Genomic DNA, 17385 nt, shown 5'->3' with positions numbered 1-17385 from the left:
TTTCAAAGCAACGTTTATTATTGCTTAAAAATGAACACAGAACTTTGACACTTTGGGCACCAGTTTCAAGAGAAAAGTTGTACTGGCTGTTTGAACATTAAATCCATGGCAGTGTCAAAATAAAATGACCAAAGTAGAGATACAAAAATAAAAGCTCAAACACAGAAAAAGGGTTCTCAAAATTAAAGCCTTCCCAATAATAAAGACTTGAAAAACTTTCAGAGTAAAATAGCTGAACTTTTATTTTCTTTTTAGGAAAAAAACCCCTCTAAATACCAAAACTGTTACTAACAAACTGTATGGAGGATCACTTGGCCTCCATTGCTATGTGACCTTCAACCTCACAAACTTCACATAGGTTCTCCTCGATGGTGAATCTCCCATGACAATTGTCGCTTTCGCAGAGACAAGACACTTCCTGTTTTTGCAGTGAATCGATCTGGACGTTGGCAGAGTAGTCCCAGGTGAGCTCAGTGCCAGCCACTACGGCCCTACAGCAAGAAAACAAAGAGGACAATTATTAAAATGACCACTAATAATAACCCACATTAACGTCCTCTCAGTTCTCTTCCTCACCTGCTGGTGAAGAAGGCAACGACGGGGAAGGCGGGGTCGTGGGAGTCGATGAAGACATTCTGGATGAAAAGGTTCGGCTGGCAGCTGTGCTGTGGGCGGGGTTAGAGATCACATGATATCAATAATAATAACAATAATAATAATAATAATAATAATAATAATAATAATAATAAACAAGAAGAAGATTTCTTCTTCATTAGCATAAAAAATATATAAACTATGAACTAAAAGGGGGAAAATTCCACAATTTAAACTAAGCAGTTAATATTTTGAAAATAACTACAAACTATAAAGGAAATGTCCAAAAATGCTTTGGAGAAAAATGTACAAGCAAAAACAAAAGACACATTTTTTTTTATTCTTTAGAAAGTTTTAAAGATGCAAAAAAATCTTGTGAACAAGATTAACACAATGAAAAGTATAAAGAAAATATTAGAAACACACACACACACACACACACACATATATATATATAACATTTTGAAATTACTAATGAAATTAAAAAAATGTTTTGTTTAAAAGTTTTAAATTGTCTAAAGAAATCTTGTGAAACCGTTTATAAAATACAGTTATAAAACGTCAGATATGTCAAACTTAACTCATTCTTCTTGCTTCCTCCACTTCTGTACCATTGATTCATTAATGTTGAATTCTCTGGCAGCTGCTCTATTCCCATGTTGTTGCAGTATATTAATGACTAACCTCGTATTGTGGATGGATTATCTCAGTTGTTCTCCTGACTGAAGTTTGTTCTGTTTACAGCATCCTGACATGCGATTGCATTTGTCTCTAACCATGAGGAACCCTCATGTTAACTTTCATCAAGTGAAAAAAAGTTAGCGTTCATCCTCCAGGTTCACTGTGTTTATGTTATGCTAACATAGCTGTGTCCCTAGTGATCATGTAGCACATCATTACACACTAGCTAGTCCAACTTCAGCATCATGTTCCTGATCAGCTGGACTCACGTTGATGAAGCGGCTCACGTTTCCCTCCTTGCTTGCGTCCACAAAACAAACTTCGTCCACCTTCGCTGCTCTCTTTAAGCTCATGCTCGCCTTTGTACCATTCACACCAGCGCTCTCCGACATTGATGCCACCTTCTCGTCTTGCTCTTGATCACCTGACACACAGTAGCCAATTGTTTACCAGCTGTGTTAATGTATCATTTGTGTGTTTTATGTGAGTCATTACTGACCTGATGAAGGAGACGTCGGCTGCAGACTTCCAACCAGCACCGCCTGAATCCGACAGAAGAAAATAGAAGCCTTTTACTTTGAACTAAAGATCACGAAGGCACAAAAATACATTTTAATCAAATAATTAGAGGAAATATTCAAAGGAATGCAGGACACACAAATGATTTAAAATAAACAATAATTCTTTTAAAAATCAGGTCACAAAATATTCAAAGGAAAAAATAAAAATATGTAAATTGAAAACCTGTGATGTCCATACAAATACAAATGAAAAAGATTTACAATATAATAAAATGTGTATAGAAATATTGGAATTAGAATATGTAAAAAATTATTCTGAAAATAAAAAAAACTTTACAGTAAAGTAAACGAGCCTAACAAACCTCTTCTTGGTCTGTGGTGCTGGAGCCGCTGTCGGAGGGTCTCTGAATCACAGGGACATGCAAAAGAGGTGAGGTAGGCGGAGACATAGGCGGGGGCGTTTCCAACACATTGCGTCGGCCCTCCAGCACAGGTGGGGCCAGCCACTCCGTGACGACCTCCACCTCATCGTCAGACGGCAGGTCGGACCTCGTCAACTTTGGCGGCGGTGGTTCGGTGGGATTCAGGACCCTCTGCAGCACCACACCTGGACACAGATGAGAGGACGAGTTTACAGACCGTGGCTTGGACGGAGCCACTGAACGCTGAGCCACACTCACCTGCGTAAATGCACACAAAGGTCCCACGGTCCAGGTCGTCACGGCAACGCACCCCCCAGCCACGGTTCTCAGTCTGGAAGACCTGGAGTCGGACTCTGATGCCTCTCTGGACGAGACGGTTCTGGCAGAGAGATCGGTCACAGCCGCACCACGGGCCACACTCAAAGAGCCTGAAGATTGATCACCATGGTAACACTTTGTCAGCAAATCAGTGAATCAGTTAATGATCAATACTTCCACTGGGAAACCTAAAGCTCCTGCTTTAGCTCCTTTTGAAAAACCTCTACTTGTTCACCTCACCCTGATGGGTTGGCCTGTAACAGCCTGTGATGGCGATAGTGGCGCTCTCCAGAAGTCAAGGCCATGCAGGCGCAGCGCTTTGCATCACTGCAGCCATCTGTGCAGTCACAGCAGGCCTTGAACAGCTTTGGGCCGCGGCTCAGGAAGCAGCCATGTGGCCAGCGGTCCTTCCTGTAGCGGAATTCAGCAGGCCGGGAGCCACCGTCCCCGACGCACAGCTCCACGGGTATTGGCTCCGCCCCTCGGCTCAGGTCCTGTTCAGGCTGCCGAAGGCCCCCTGGTGAAGGAGGGTCCAACCGCACGGAGGGGTTAAAGGTGAAGAAGTCAACCTGCAGGAGGAAAACTGACCCACTTTAAAGACCTGAAGGAGGAATATACAGAGAGACACTGAACACAGCAAAAAAATCATCTAATCACCTGCAGGATGTCATAGCTCTCTGTAGCCTCCAGAAAAAGCATTACGTTGTCATGGTTACGGAGGCTCAGCCCACATGGTGCCTTGTAGATGACGTCCCAGTTTCCTACGTCTTCCTGCTCCTGGTCCCCGTGGTCCCAAAGCACGCCCTCTTTGGCGGGTGAAATCAGTGGCATGGCGGTCAGCCTCTTGAAGCCGCAGAGCAACGGGATCTTCAGCGGGTTCTGGCCCCAGAATAGCGGCGTGGACTGAGTCATGCTGGGCAAACAGGGCAGGCAGGACTGTAAAGCGAAAAACAGCTCACGTTATCAGGATTTTAAATATTCAAATATTCAGGAATTTTAAAAAAAGCCTTTGGCTACGAACTGTAAATGATCACTGTTAAATTAAATGCCCCCAGTCTGGTATAGGGACTGACTATGACAGTTTCTTCTTCTTTTTTTTTTTAAAAAGTCATGAATTAGATACTGGACATTATCAAGTTGCTTTAACCTCCTAGGACCTGCCGTCCACATATGTGGACATCACATTTTGGGTTATTTAGACCAAAATACTAAATTTTGCTCAACAATGGCCTGATATCCACTTACGAGGACATTATACAGCTACTGTTCTATCGAAATTTTAAGCAAATATCCTCATATGTGGCTCTCATTTTTCTTAGAAACAAAAACCAGGTAAAAAAAAAAATCTGGTAATTCTTTGTTTTTACATTCATTAGGTCCCAATATGCCCAGATATCAAAGAGAAATTAAAAGTTTATTAATTAAAAGAAATTAAGAGTTTGGGTCTTAGGAGGTTAATGCTTCTTCTCAGGATAAAAGCCCCAAGTTACTTACAGGAACGTATAAGGATGCTCTGAAGTTCTGAAGTATATCAGATTTCTAAATTAAAAAAACTATTTGATAGATTTCAGATAATTACAAGGATCAGGTTTTCAACATATTCAAGATTCTGGGTAAAAACTAAAAGGGATCAACGTGTTTTCAGGCAGTTAGATTATCAAGATTCAGAATAAAAGCACCATATAAATGAAAGAAACTTTTTGAGATCAAATTAGGCAAAATAAATTCTCGGGCTGATTCTGAATGACATCAATGTGTGTTTACCTTGGAGCAGGTGTGGAGGTGGTACTGCAGCTGGACAGGCACGAGAGGAGGCAGCAGCTCCTCTCTGCCAGCAGGAGACGCTGTTGGACTGGATAACCCATTAAAAGGAGGCAAGAAGGATGAAGAGGAGGAGCAAGAGGATGAAGGGCTGTGTTGGAGGATGTCAGCTGGCAGCAGCTCTTCTGGGGAGGAATAAACACTCAGCAATAGTCGGACTCAAACACAACAGCGAAGCCTTGAGATTTACCGGGGTTTACCTGAGCCAATGACCACCTGAACCACCGAGCTGTCCTGGTCCTGGAGGGAGGCCAAGGAGGAGGAGCAGTCCAGATGCTCTAGCAGCTTGAAGGCCTGGACATACTCTGAGAGAAGACAGAGAGTAAAGATCAGGATAGGAAGATTGCCAGAGTCCCGCTCGCTCGCATCAGACATGGATCAGAACCTTTATCTGTGGTTCCACTCCTCTTCAGAACTGCCTTCAGGTGCTCCAGGTACTTGAAAACCACATCGAAGACCTGATCCACATCCTCATTGTTCCAGAATGCCTTGGCCTTCTCTGGAAAAAATAAATCGGGACAAATGATCGTATCAGAAGCATAAAAAATGCGTAAATAAACAATCTGGACCCCCAACTACTGAACCTGGACCAGATTAACTGATAAAATAACCAATAAATGTCTCTGTATGCACATTTAACCTAACTCTCAGCACATAAAAACAGGGAAAATGTGATATTTCACTCATGTGTCCATCTAAACCTCATCAGAGCAGTTATCCATTACAAAAAAGAAAAGACAAGAAAACAAACCCCATAACCTGGACCCCTTAAATCTGGCCTAGACCCCACAGACTGTATAAACCTACTAACAAAGGGGGGAAAGTTATAGTTTAACCTTCCCCCCCCCCCCCATGTAACCCACATACAAAGGTGTCTAGATTAAATCCAGATAACCCGGGTTTGTTGGATGTGGACTAGGACAGTGTAAACAGACTTGCTGATTTGAAACTAGCTTTCAGCCGTTGTATTGTACCTAAACCACACTCTCGCATTTCCTTGTGTGTCTAACAGGAAAGCTCTGAGGCTAATGTAGCATTAGCCCGGTTAAACCTGGGTTAGCTGTCTGTGCAGTGCTCTGCACCTCTGAACCCCGTTATCCGCTTCGGTTCCGTTTGTACTTCAGTTCTTACCGACATATTCCGGATCTAGCGGCTCCCCCGTTTCCATTGCACATTAGCCTGCTAGCACTAAGCTAACAATAAATAAGCTCGCGAGCTCACCGCTAACTTCTAGGTAACAGGTGACCGCGGGTGCAGACGGACCTGCAGTTTGACTACCAAATAAGTCAAAAGCAGCAGTTCAAATTAAACCCGAACACCAGCCAGCTCCATGTGAACCCAGTAGGTTTATTCATTCATGTAAGCGGCTAGTCCGGTCGTTGCTTTTTGCTAACGACTGTGACTAACAGCAGACAATACATTGAACCTTCTGTTAACACTTCTTAAAGCATTGCAAGAGGTATTTATAGTTCAACAAGACCACACAACCCTGGCATCACGCAGTATAAACACTCCTGTCTTAACCGTTTAAAGTTTTTGAGCTTACGTGCCCCCTATCGGCCACCGTACTAAGACTTCAGGGTTTCAGCTCCCTGTTTTATGTCTGGCAGGAATTTCGAAAGCCCTTATGTAGACGTTATTAAAGTTTAAGTAACAGCAGGCAGAAGGTCACTCACATATAAACACACAGAGCACATGAATATGTGACTATAACAGCCATTATTAGCATGTTAGCAGTGGTCCTTGTATACTTACAAAAGTACATGATTTCAGTCACTAAATACTCAGAGTGGTAAAACTAGTTACATTTGCACTGCTGCAAAAGACTCTCATATACCTGCAAAGCAGCAACAGAAGCTCCATTCTGCAATTACAATCTACACATAGATCCCACCCATGAACCTGACAATAATCCATGCACAAAATACTAAAACATGCTGTACATCTGCTGTGTAGATCACACCTGCACTGGGACAAAATGTAAACTGAGCTGTTGTATTATTTAAATAAAACAGCTCCTGAAAAGCCCACAAAAATGAAATTTTTCGCTTGTTCCAGCTTCCTGGCAACCAAACTGCAAGTGCCAGATGTAGCAGGTAAAGAAAAGTTGCAAATCCACTTGCTTGAACTGATTTTGTTCACACGTTTCTTTTATTTCAGAGTCCCATGCAACCCCAACCCATTGATTCTGGGAAACACACACACACACAAAACATACAAAACAAAGGGGAAGTGACACAATTGAGTCACGTGAAAGCACCATGGGTGGACCAGAGGTCAGTCCTCTTTCATACACTCAACAAAAATATAAACGCAACACCTTTGTTACTGCTCCCATTCCCCATGGGATGGATGTAGAGACCTAAAATTCATTCCAGATACACAATATAACCATCCCTCCCAAACAGTGGTCACAAATCAGTCCAAATGTGTGGTAGTGGGCACATCTGCTATATTGAGATAATCCATCCCACCTCACAGGTGTGCCACATCAGGATGCTGATCTGACATCATGAGTAGTGCACAGGTGTACCTCAGACTGCCCACAACAAAAGGCCACCCTGGAATGTGCAGTTTTGTCTCACAGCAAAATGCCACAGATGCCACAAGCAATGAGGGAGCGTGCAATTGGCATGCTGACAGCGGGAATGTCAACTAGATCTGTCGCCCGTGCATTGAATGTTCATTTCTCAACCATAAGCCGTCTCCACAGGCGTTTCAGAGAATATGGCAGCACATCCAACCGGCCTCACAACCGCAGACCTCATGTAACCACACCAGCCCAGGACCTCCACATTCAGCAGGTTCACCTCCAAGATCGTCTGAGACCAGCCACCCAGACAGCTGCTGGAACAATTGGTTTGCACAACCAAACAATTTCTGCACAAACTGTCAGAAACCGTCTCAGGGACGCTCAACTGCATGCCCGTCGTCCTCATCGGGGTCTTGACCTGACTCCAGCTCGTCGCCATAACAGACTTGTGTGTGCAAATGCTCACATTCGATGGCGTCTGGCACGTTGGAGAGGTGTGCGCTTCACGGATGAATCATGGTTCACATTGTTCAGGGCAGATGGCAGCTGAGAATGTCCCAGTTCTTGCATGGCCAGCATACTCACCGGACATGTCACCCATTGAGCATGTTTGGGATGTGCTTGACCGGCGTATACGACAGCGTGCACCAGTTCCCACGCATATCCAACAACCTCGCACCGCCACTGAAGTGGAGTGGACCAACATTCCACAGGCCACAATTGACAATCTGATAGACTCCATGCGACGATGTGTTGCACTGCATGAGGCAAATGGTGGTCACACCAGATACTGACCGGTTCTGGGTCCCCAGACCCCCAATAGCGCAAAAAACTGCACATTCCAGGGTGGCCTTTTGTTGTGGGCAGTCTGAGGTACACCTGTGCACTACTCATGATGTCAGATCAGCATCCTGATGTGGCACACCTGTGAGGTGGGATGGATTATCTCAATATAGCAGATGTGCCCACTACCACACATTTGGACTGATTTGTGACCACTGTTTGGGAGGGATGGTTATATTGTGTATCTGGAATGAATTTTAGGTCTCTACGTCCATCCCATGGGGAATGGGAGCAGTAACAAAGGTGTTGCGTTTATATTTTTGTTGAGTGTATATTTTGTATTTTTCTAGTCTTTGCTGACTGTGCACAAGGCTTTATCTGTTGCCTTTGTAACAGTTTATTACATCCTTGAACATTAAGTTAAAGATGGTCACCCTCATTTAGCAGTTCAAACAATATGTTTAAAACCTGCTTTTCCAGCTTTAGGAATATTGGTAACAGGGTGGCCCCAGTAATAACATATCTTATAAAGTACCTTTCATTCTCGAGGAGAACCGATCTAATTGTTTGATGGTGTATTATTTGTTTTTATTGCATACATTAAAAAAAATCAAACAAGCTGTTTATTTATTTAAAAAAATCAAGCCCAAATTGTTCTCCAAATGTAGAATGACATAGAAATTAAATATTAAACATATATAAACACTCATGCTGTTATCAGAGACAGACAGCCCTGAATATAACCTGTTACAATTCAGGAACAGCAGATTTGCAGATGGGAAAATACTTTAAAGCGTTATTTTGGATTTAAAAAAATCAACAAACCCTTGAGCTATTTCCATCAGATTCGACTGATAAGTTATTTTAGACAATGCCTGTCATTAACAGCCCAGATAAGTGCCAGGAGGTATTTGTAAATGGTTTGTCCTAGGCGTTTTTAAACTTCTGTGTTGGTTCTTCTGTTAAAGTCATGATGTAATAGTTCAATAAATCAAATTTTAGGTTTTTACGGGGTTAGTGATCAGACTACACATGTATTTACCGGGCTTTTGCCTGTTTTCTGACTGCCTGCAAGTCCTAATTCAGGGCAGCAGATACGTAGAGCGGTTTTTATGTATTGACCTCCACCGGCCTCCGTACTGAGCAAGCAGTTATAAAATGTCAATATAAACAAATCCCAAATCGTCCAAAAGGAAATTTTTATAAAACCCGTCAGTTTTATTTGAGGTGTCAGGATAAACGCAGGCTAATTGGAGCTGTTTTAAAAGAAATATTTGATTTTTTAATTTATTTTATATCTGCCGCTGCTGTCCGACACTTCCTGTTCAGTTTTGTAACGATGTGATAACAACTTATGCAAGTTCAGCGTGAGAATCAATTGGAGCAAAGAGCGCAGAGGTGAGCAGCTTCAATCTTTACTGATCCACTTTAACACAACATCATGTTTAATGCGTTCAGCCTGATTAAAAATAATCCGTGTCTGAGGGTGATGACTCGACAGGTAAGGACAGGTGTATAAAGCTTCATCTGGAAGCTGAGTGTAACGCATTGATGTCAGCTCACACTGAGCAATCACTGGAGGGAGATTAATGGGAAAGAAAACATTTTTTTAAACAGTTTTTATCCTGAAATGTTCGAGTCTTTGTAAATGTCCAGAAAATTATTTATTAATCGTTTATTTAAGAAATCTTTAAATGTAAATTTGAATGAAGGATTGATCAACTAACCACAGCAGCTGTTTTTTTTAACAGAAGTAAATAATCTATTTATTAGTTTACTGTTTAATTATTAGATTTTGTTTAACATTTGGGAATTTTGCTTGTTATTATTAGTATTACTGAATTTCTTTTGGCTTGTTTTTGTTGTACATGTTGAGTTCATGTTGTTTCGTTTACTGTTGTTTTCTGTTGTCCATAAGATATCTGTACACTGACTGTAAACTCTCCTCACATTAAGGTCACAGGTCATCTCCCCTCAGCCAAGATGTCTGCGATGCGGCGGTCAGTGAGCGAAGCATTCTGGGCGATGTGTGCAGCAGACTCCATGTCTATGCCGGTCCACTGGTACTATGACATCAACGACATCAGGAGGGACTTCGGTGGCTGGATATCAGGCTTCAACTCGCCTCCTGAGCGTCACCCGTCCAGTATCCTCACCCTCTCCAACACAGGTAAGAAGTCATTGGAGAGGTGCTTTTGACCTGCATTGTTTGTAATGACCAGCAGGGGGAGACTCCTGCAAGAAGTCTAACTCTAAACGTCTATGAAAAAAATTGCTGAGTTTACAGTCTGAGTGTTGGTTTAAATGTAGAAGTTAAATAAAAGAATATCCTAAAAAGATGTTACATTTATAAATAAAAATGGGTTGCCAGTGAAAATGAATTTAAGGCAGATTTTTTTATTATGCTATTTTCCAATTAGCATGTTTATATTATATAACATAATCTTTATTACACTTAAGTTAATCTAAAAATATGTAGTATAGTAAAAGAAATGTAAAAATATTTTTGGTAAATTTTTTACCCAGCAACTGGTCCATGTGTTTCTTATCTGCCGATATGAATCCGATGTAGTTCATTTTATCAACAAAATCAACAAAACTGGTTTTTTTTTTAAATATCCTGCTGCGTTTGTTTTAAAAAACAAAACACTAAAGCTATTCTGTTATATGCACTACAGCCAAAACATTTCATAGTTCAGCAATACTGATCAATCTAATTTACTTAAACCTACACCATCCTCCCTATTCTCGTATTCTAAACAGTACGTAGCAGAAATATTAAACAACCTAACTAATAGGGTTCCAAACTCCTAGCAAAAATAATAGGAAACCACCCCCCACCCTCTGCCTAATGATGCTTAATCAGCGTAATCTGCTTTAATTCAATGCACGTGTAAAATAAATGCATAGAAATAAATTATTTTTCTACAATATTTAAATAGATTCAACAACTTTCTTCAACAGAAAGATGTGCAGACTGCACAGATGGTATCTTCCCAAAGGAAAAGGTACTATAGCTTAGCAGGGGTAAATTAGAGTTAATAGTTACTATATACAATAGTGGATTTCTATACATTTTACGTCGGATGAAAACTTTAATTGTAAGATTCAGATAATTATTTATTAAAAGCTAGACATGAGAATAAGAAAGAAAAGTATTTCTTTGTGCCCCCCTTTCCCTGTTAATGCCCTACTTGGCCCCCTGGCAAAACTTTGCTAGACCCGCCCCTGCACAGTTACCAGCTGTCAGCTACATAAAAAAGGATGCTGGTGTAGAAAGTAAATTCTAACAACAGCTTATCAAGCTTAAACGTGCTGCTGTTGTTTATCCACTGGTTTCCTCTTTCTGGTGCAAAGTGGGCGAACAAACAAACTGGAGAAACGGGACTTGCGACAGAAAAACCGATCAGCTGATCATTGATCAGTTTCATGATTGAAGTAGCAACAGGAGAGGGAGGGAGAGAAGAAGAGGCAGTCGCTCCATATATCGGTTGTTAAGCTTATCGTGGCGAATGCTTTATAAACATTCAGAGATGAACTTACACACTTGCTTTACTCCTCTGGGATAACTTTCTCAGAGATAAAATACCGATTTGGTAACGAGGCTCCAAATGCTCAGCCAGACCACCGACAGGTCTCACATGCCACAGCCACTCTATCACGTGACGCACACTGCTCCGACGTGCTAAAATTATGAGCTGAGTTACGCCATTTCGCACATTTTGTGAAGTGCTTTTGTGATAATTAATGGATCGGATTACATTTTTTATTTCTCTCCGATATCCGATCCAGTAATTTAGGTCAGTATCGGACCGATACATAATATCGGATCGGTCCATCTCTAGTTTAAACTAAAAAAGCAGAAACCTCCCTCCTACTGATGCTGGCAAAGCATCACTCAGTGTGGGAAAAATACTTTTAAAAGAACTCTGAACCTGAAGATGAGAACTGCTCATCCAAATGAACTCAGCTTTGGCACTCAACTCAAATCCCTAGAAATACACCTCCCAAATATGAAGAAGATCGGATGAACCGGTGTCGAGACAGACAAACAGAAGAGGACCAAGGACACAGCCTTGAGGAGCTCCATCCTGATTAATCCTGCTGTTTTTAACCTCTCTGTCATTTTGCAGCCGGCAGTGGTCGCACCAACTGGTCTTCTGGTGCGAAGCGAGCCAATGTGGTCGGCAGCGTCATTCTCCATGATAAGCTGGAGTTGTGGAACTCCTCAAGTGGATCGATCCACTATCACCGAGGTACTGCCGCCCTATACTACAGTTCACTGTTTTTCCTTCGTTTTGTTGTTTGTTTCTATTTTTGTTGTGTCCATGTTCTTTCTCTGTGGTCTTCAAGGTCTTCAGGCAGGTGACAACACGCTGAACATCCTCTGCTCCCTTCGAGTGGCTCGGACACTTGTCTCCAGAGGTTTTGTGGACGTCTCTCAGCCGGATGCTCGAGCTGCTGTTCTGTCAGACTACGTCCACTTCCTGACCACACCCGGTTCACACAAGGACACCTACGCTGAATCCTTCCACCGCTCATTCTTTGCTGACTGGCAGGAGAGCAAACCGACCTCGCCACATGAAGTAGGACAGAAGCAGTTGACCCCTATGCTGTAACATGCCACATCTGGAGTGTTTCACCAATTTACTTGCTGTTTTCCAGGTTCTGAAGTTTGCAGAGGAACGCTCCGGGATGAAAACGAGCTCTCCGTTCCCTGACTGCCAGCTAGATGCCATTGGCTGCCTTCCCATGATCCTTCCTTTCATCCTTCTGTCTGCCTCAGCCAATGAGGAGCGAGCCGTAAGCGAACACAAATCAACAACATAAGAAACAGTCTCACATAGCAACATGTGACCTTTAACCTACTCTGTCCTCAGGTTTCAGCAGCGGTGGAGTTCGTAAAGCTCACCCATCCTCACCCCAACGTGCCCGAGTACGTGACGATCTACAGCCGGGCACTGCACGCGGTACTGGGCGGGGCCAGTGTCCGTGAGCAGGCTGAGCAAGCTCTGAGGAGACTGGATGCCTGGGACGCCTGCCAGAGCTTCAGTCGCAAGGCGGCCAAGTGAGATTTTGTAAACATATCTAACACTTCCTTTAGATGTTTCAGAATAAGAGTTGAGTCTAACCACTTGGTACATTCTTTTGGCCCCTGGAAAACTTTTACTTTGCAGCATCTGAGCAGCATTTGGTTTTTGACAATTTCTTATTAAAATATTTATTAGAATTTTAGGTTGGCTGCCAGAGACCGCTTCCTGTATGCATTTAGAAGTAAAAGTCTTTCAGAATAAACAGGGATTTGAACAGCTTTAAAGGAGTACTTGAACATTTTTCTGTATTTCAGGATTTGCTAAAATGTTGAGAATTAAGTAATGCTTCCTGTCCAGGCGTTCACATTAAAAGCCTACAACAAGTGTATTCTTTATGACACTCATAATCACACTTCCTGTTCATTCATAACAAAAGTCTACAGTAAAAAGCCCTTTTTTATTAGCTGTCCAACACTTTCTGCAGACTTCCTTTAGACTAAATGCTTGGTTTGGAAGCAGCGTCTGTGTGTAAAAGGTTATCCGTAATGTTTTTTAGGTTTTCTGTGTCCTCTGAGGAGAGACTGAAGGTCCATCAGAGCGCTGTGAACTACCTTGGTATGGCCTGCTACAACAAAGGTCAGAATCCGACCAATAACCTTTCTTTTACCTCACTGGCTGGTAAAACTTAAGATCATTGTTTTTAAATGCTTGTCTTACCTGCTTGTGTTGCACAAACAGGTGCTCTGTCCAGCCTGTTCTACCTGGCCCACGAGTTTCACGATGACCCCAAAGGAGGAATCCTGGCAAACACCAACTGTGGAGGTAAAATTTAAACATGCTGGTTTGCACTCAGGCTCCTGTTGGTTAAATCTTTGCCCAGGTGTGGCTTATGCAGTCAAGCAGAAGCCACACAACAAGTGTTTGGTTGTTTTTATGCATTTCTGTTTTTATATTACTGTGACACACTTTGTGTTTTTATCCTGTGACGAGTGCTATATAAAAAAAATGAATAGAATATTAATATTAATTCAATTATTCAGAGTCTTTATGTAGGTATGAAACAGCAATGTATTGCACCTTAAAAGAGGATCAAAAACTCCACTGCTTCCTGTTTGCAAACTTGATGAGTCCACATTCAAACTTTTGTTTTTAGCGAATTAAAGTCTATAAATATACAAATCTAAATAAAAAACTGAAAAGTAATTAGTGCAGTATGTGGTTTCTGTGAGTCTTTATATTATTATTATTATTATTATTATTATTATTATTATTACCATTATTATTATTAATATTATTATTAATATTATTATTATCATTATTAATATTATTAATAATATTATTATTATTATTATTTCTCTTTCATTAATATAAAAGCAGTGTCCATACAAGCTGTTAACAAAAGTCTATCCTTCCATCACACTCGGTGTCAGTCAGACTAACTCAGTAGAAACCTCCTGCTGATAGCTGAGCGATGGGCTAATTTTGACTTTTAATAATTTCATTTTTTTAATTTCATGGTCTGCATGTATGACATCAGTGTTGTATTTGTTCTTATTTTCGTTTTGTTTGGTTCTGACTTCAGGTGAGAACTGTAACCGTGGAGCGGCGCTCGGGGCCCTGCTGGGGGCCGGAGGCGCCCACACAGGAAAATGCATCCCACAGGAGTGGAAGGATGACCTAAGAGATGCTCAGGAATTTATCCCTGACATCCTGAAGGACATTGTTTAAGAAGATTATTGCCCCCTGGAGGAAAGAAGAGGAACAGAAATCGCACGGCACTGTAACTTTAAAAACTCCACCGCTTCCTGTTTACAAACTTGATGATTCCACATTCAAACTTTTTGTTTTTAAAGAATAAACTCTTTATCACATGTGTTTTATTTTTATGGGAAAAAAAGAGCAAACTTGAACTTGAAATGTAGCAATGAACTGTTTACGTTACATATTTATTATTTGCCTTGCCATCATTTCACCTGCAGCCTTTAAATGATCAAATCAAAAATATGTGTTTTTGCTCACATGGAAAAAATAAACGAAATGATTCAATGAGTGTGATTTTTGATTTAATAAAAGAATGTAATATATGTACTGGCTTGTATAATAACTCTATTGACCTTTTTAAAATGTTATCCTCAGTAAGAAAAGTAAGTAAATATAACTGATAGTTAACAGTTTTATTAATTAATATCAGGCTTAGATATGGGTTTATGCTTTAAATCAAATGTAAAAATAATATCGATGTAAGATGTTCACACTGGAGATATTTGGTAAAATCAAGCATCAGCCCCCAGGCAGACATGCACTGAATGTCCAATTTTACAGCAAAATAAACACGTTACAAAAATATCTCTTTATAGCTCATTCGTCCCTTCCTAACAGGTGGATGCGGTTGAATTTTCTAATAACTGACCTGTTTAAATTGTATTGAGGCTCAGAGTTTGTATTAGTCTGAGATATCAGGCTAATGGTGGTTAGCTGTCTGCTAAGCTTCATCTCAGCATTTCTGAACTGAGCCTCCGGCCTTTTTGTAAATGGCTGTACCTACTCTACAGTGCACTCAAAGCACTTTATACAACTTGTATTGTTGACACTGAACATACAACTACTTTCATCTATCATGAGTCACCATAAGTGCTTTCTAACATTCATACTCCAATGAATGCATCAGGGAGAACTCTGGCTTAGCATCTTGACCAAGGATATTGGCAGACTGGAGCAGCCAGAGATCGAACCACCAACCTGCTGATGATCGACTCTACCCTCTGTGCTACAGCCACCCCATTTTAATAAAATGATCTAATCAATAATCAATAATACTAACAGATTATCTGAAAAGTCTGAACTCCATTTTGGTGAGTTGGTTCCAAAAGGAATTTCAATCCTATAAAATCTGCAGGAAATCAGTTTGTGAATTCTGGTCTTGCTAAAAGTCTGAAAGGAGGATTAACCAGGGAGTGCTCATTGGTTAACGCCATGTCTTCATTTCACAACTTTACAATCAGTGATAAATATCATGGTATGTTTAAAGTGTGCCCCAGACTTGGAGTTGCAGTACATTTAGAAGTCATGAGTTTATCACCTAGTCAGAATCTGTAAAGTCAGTAGTTTAAACCTCCTCTTCATTGTTATTTACCTGTTATTAAACTGTGAGGAAAACACATTCATCAGCCTGATAGGGAAAGCCTTCTGCTGTACTGTTGGGGGTTTAGCGGGGGGCTGGTTTGTAGTTTGTTTGTTCTCAACCTTTGATCCTTTGATAAGTTTAGAACAAACATGGAGTCCATTAGCAGAGACATGAAGCATCTCTTCGTCTTACTACTGCTCATCATCGCTTCTATCCCATCATGCACTGGGATCCCTGAAGGTCAGTTTTATGTCTTCTCTATCTTGTAAATTTTCTGTCTTTTTCTGTACTTGTTTCCACCTGTTAGGGATGGCACACAGGCATCCACAGCTCTGAGCAGCTCTCCACAACATCGGGAGGCTAAAGTCATGCTAGCATGTTGGTTTGTAATGAACTGGGAAGCGATAAACACTACAGGTAAATTTCAGGAAGATAAATCTGAACACTGAATAAACTTAGACTCAAGATTATTTTATTTCATTCAAATATGAGAGGGCATATTATTCTTTCACAAAAAAGAAAAAACAGTTATAAAAAACAGGAATGAAACTAATTTCTAGCTCAGAATAAATAACATAAAACATGAACATTATTTATTTATATTTATTCAGCCATGTATTCATGTACATTTAGGTCTTAAGTCTTTTGTTGTAGCAGGTGAAACAGTGATATTGGTATTATTATAGCCAAAGACCAACTGCCAAAATATTGTATAATATATATTTATATTACCTAAAAAATGGAAATGACTATGATTAAAAATAAAAAAAATTGAAGAATAAAAGTACAACGCATAAAAGTAAAATGATGAAAGATTATATTTTACAACTTTTTAAGAAGTGTTTAACTATGCAAACAAAGCATTATAAATATAGAAATATGAGGACATTTGTGACAGTTTACAGAAGTCAAATCAGTTACAAAACAAACAAGGGAAAAACACATAAAAAGTCTCTAAATGTGTTGGCTTTTCCTGTTTGCCAATATTATATTAACAGCAATGTTCTTTGTGATAAAACTTATGCTGTAGATAAAATGTAAAATATATTATCTTTTTTAAACCTGGTTTGCATTTAAATAGCAAAACAATATTAATTCGGTCCCAAGTCATGCTAACAGTCAAATTAACAAGAATAAAATGTAAACATCTTTCAACTGTATACCACTATTAACTGTGTAATTATGTGTAAAAAGCACATTATGTGTGTATTTTATTATTCTTATTAACTTAAAAATATAGTTTAATGAAAAATAATTTAGCAAAATATTTGAAAATAAAATCTTTAATGTCTTCCTTTTCTTTTTTTTTTTTTTTATCTATAAAGATGTTTTTTAAATAATTCTTTGAGTGAAATGGTTAAGCAATTTGTTATTTTATTTTTCTTATCTTTTTTTTTATAGCCAGAACTAATAGTACTTACTCACTGTTTTACTTTTCTAAGTCTATCAGTATCCACCCAGCTAAACTGTTCCAAAGCAAAAACAAATACATTATTCATGCTGATTTAAAAGTTAATATGGAATTGAGACTGATTTTCATCACGGAAAAATACAG

The 17385-nt window shown here is 40.1% G+C and overlaps 2 protein-coding genes across 3 annotated transcripts; one reads left to right on the top strand and one right to left on the bottom strand.

The window, feature by feature from the left end:
- setdb2 (SET domain bifurcated histone lysine methyltransferase 2) lies at window positions 1–5897 on the bottom strand. 2 transcript variants are annotated; one of them, XM_005752017.1, is made up of 12 exons: window positions 5489–5897; window positions 4743–4856; window positions 4558–4662; window positions 4301–4482; window positions 3194–3472; window positions 2777–3105; window positions 2477–2646; window positions 2159–2403; window positions 1775–1817; window positions 1545–1699; window positions 577–665; window positions 1–491 (listed from the first exon to the last, which is right to left on the bottom strand). In XM_005752017.1, the coding sequence occupies exons 1-12, from the start codon at window positions 5523–5525 to the stop codon at window positions 308–310; spliced, it is 1932 nt and encodes a 643-aa protein (XP_005752074.1). In that variant the 5' UTR covers window positions 5526–5897; the 3' UTR covers window positions 1–307. The 2 variants fall into 2 exon arrangements, with proteins under 2 accessions (XP_005752074.1, XP_005752075.1); XM_005752018.2 differs by lacking the exon at window positions 5489–5897 and adding an exon at window positions 5332–5369.
- A 2915-nt stretch (window positions 5898–8812) lies between these two features.
- Window positions 8813–14785, top strand: LOC102195850 (uncharacterized). Its single transcript, XM_005752016.1, has 9 exons — window positions 8813–9071; window positions 9630–9843; window positions 11807–11929; window positions 12027–12259; window positions 12339–12476; window positions 12554–12741; window positions 13263–13342; window positions 13445–13528; window positions 14289–14785. The coding sequence occupies exons 2-9, from the start codon at window positions 9657–9659 to the stop codon at window positions 14432–14434; spliced, it is 1179 nt and encodes a 392-aa protein (XP_005752073.1). The 5' UTR covers window positions 8813–9071; window positions 9630–9656; the 3' UTR covers window positions 14435–14785.
- Window positions 14786–17385: the final 2600 nt, after the last annotated feature.

The sequence above is a fragment of the Pundamilia nyererei genome, unplaced genomic scaffold (assembly GCF_000239375.1).
Source record: "Pundamilia nyererei isolate P.nyererei 1_Seehausen unplaced genomic scaffold, PunNye1.0 scaffold00339, whole genome shotgun sequence".
NCBI lineage: Eukaryota > Metazoa > Chordata > Actinopteri > Cichliformes > Cichlidae > Pundamilia > Pundamilia nyererei.
This window is presented reverse-complemented; position numbering and strand designations above follow the sequence as displayed.

What these genes read in the sequence shown, in the direction of transcription:
- LOC102195850 (XM_005752016.1), top strand. Translation starts at nt 9,657, where the DNA reads ATGTCTGCGATGCGGCGGTCAGTGAGCGAAGCATTCTGGGCGATGTGT. An exon ending in AACCGACCTCGCCACATGAA is followed by an intron (nt 12,260 to 12,338) that starts GTAGGACAGAAG and finishes GCTGTTTTCCAG; the next exon opens with GTTCTGAAGTTTGCAGAGGA. An exon ending in CAGCCAATGAGGAGCGAGCC is followed by an intron (nt 12,477 to 12,553) that starts GTAAGCGAACAC and finishes CTCTGTCCTCAG; the next exon opens with GTTTCAGCAGCGGTGGAGTT.
- setdb2 (XM_005752017.1), bottom strand. Translation starts at nt 5,525, where the DNA reads ATGGAAACGGGGGAGCCGCTAGATCCGGAATATGTCG. An exon ending in GCACCACAGACCAAGAAGAG is followed by an intron (nt 1,818 to 2,158) that starts GTTTGTTAGGCT and finishes TGTCGGATTCAG; the next exon opens with GCGGTGCTGGTTGGAAGTCT. An exon ending in GTTGCCTTCTTCACCAGCAG is followed by an intron (nt 492 to 576) that starts GTGAGGAAGAGA and finishes TTCTTGCTGTAG; the next exon opens with GGCCGTAGTGGCTGGCACTG.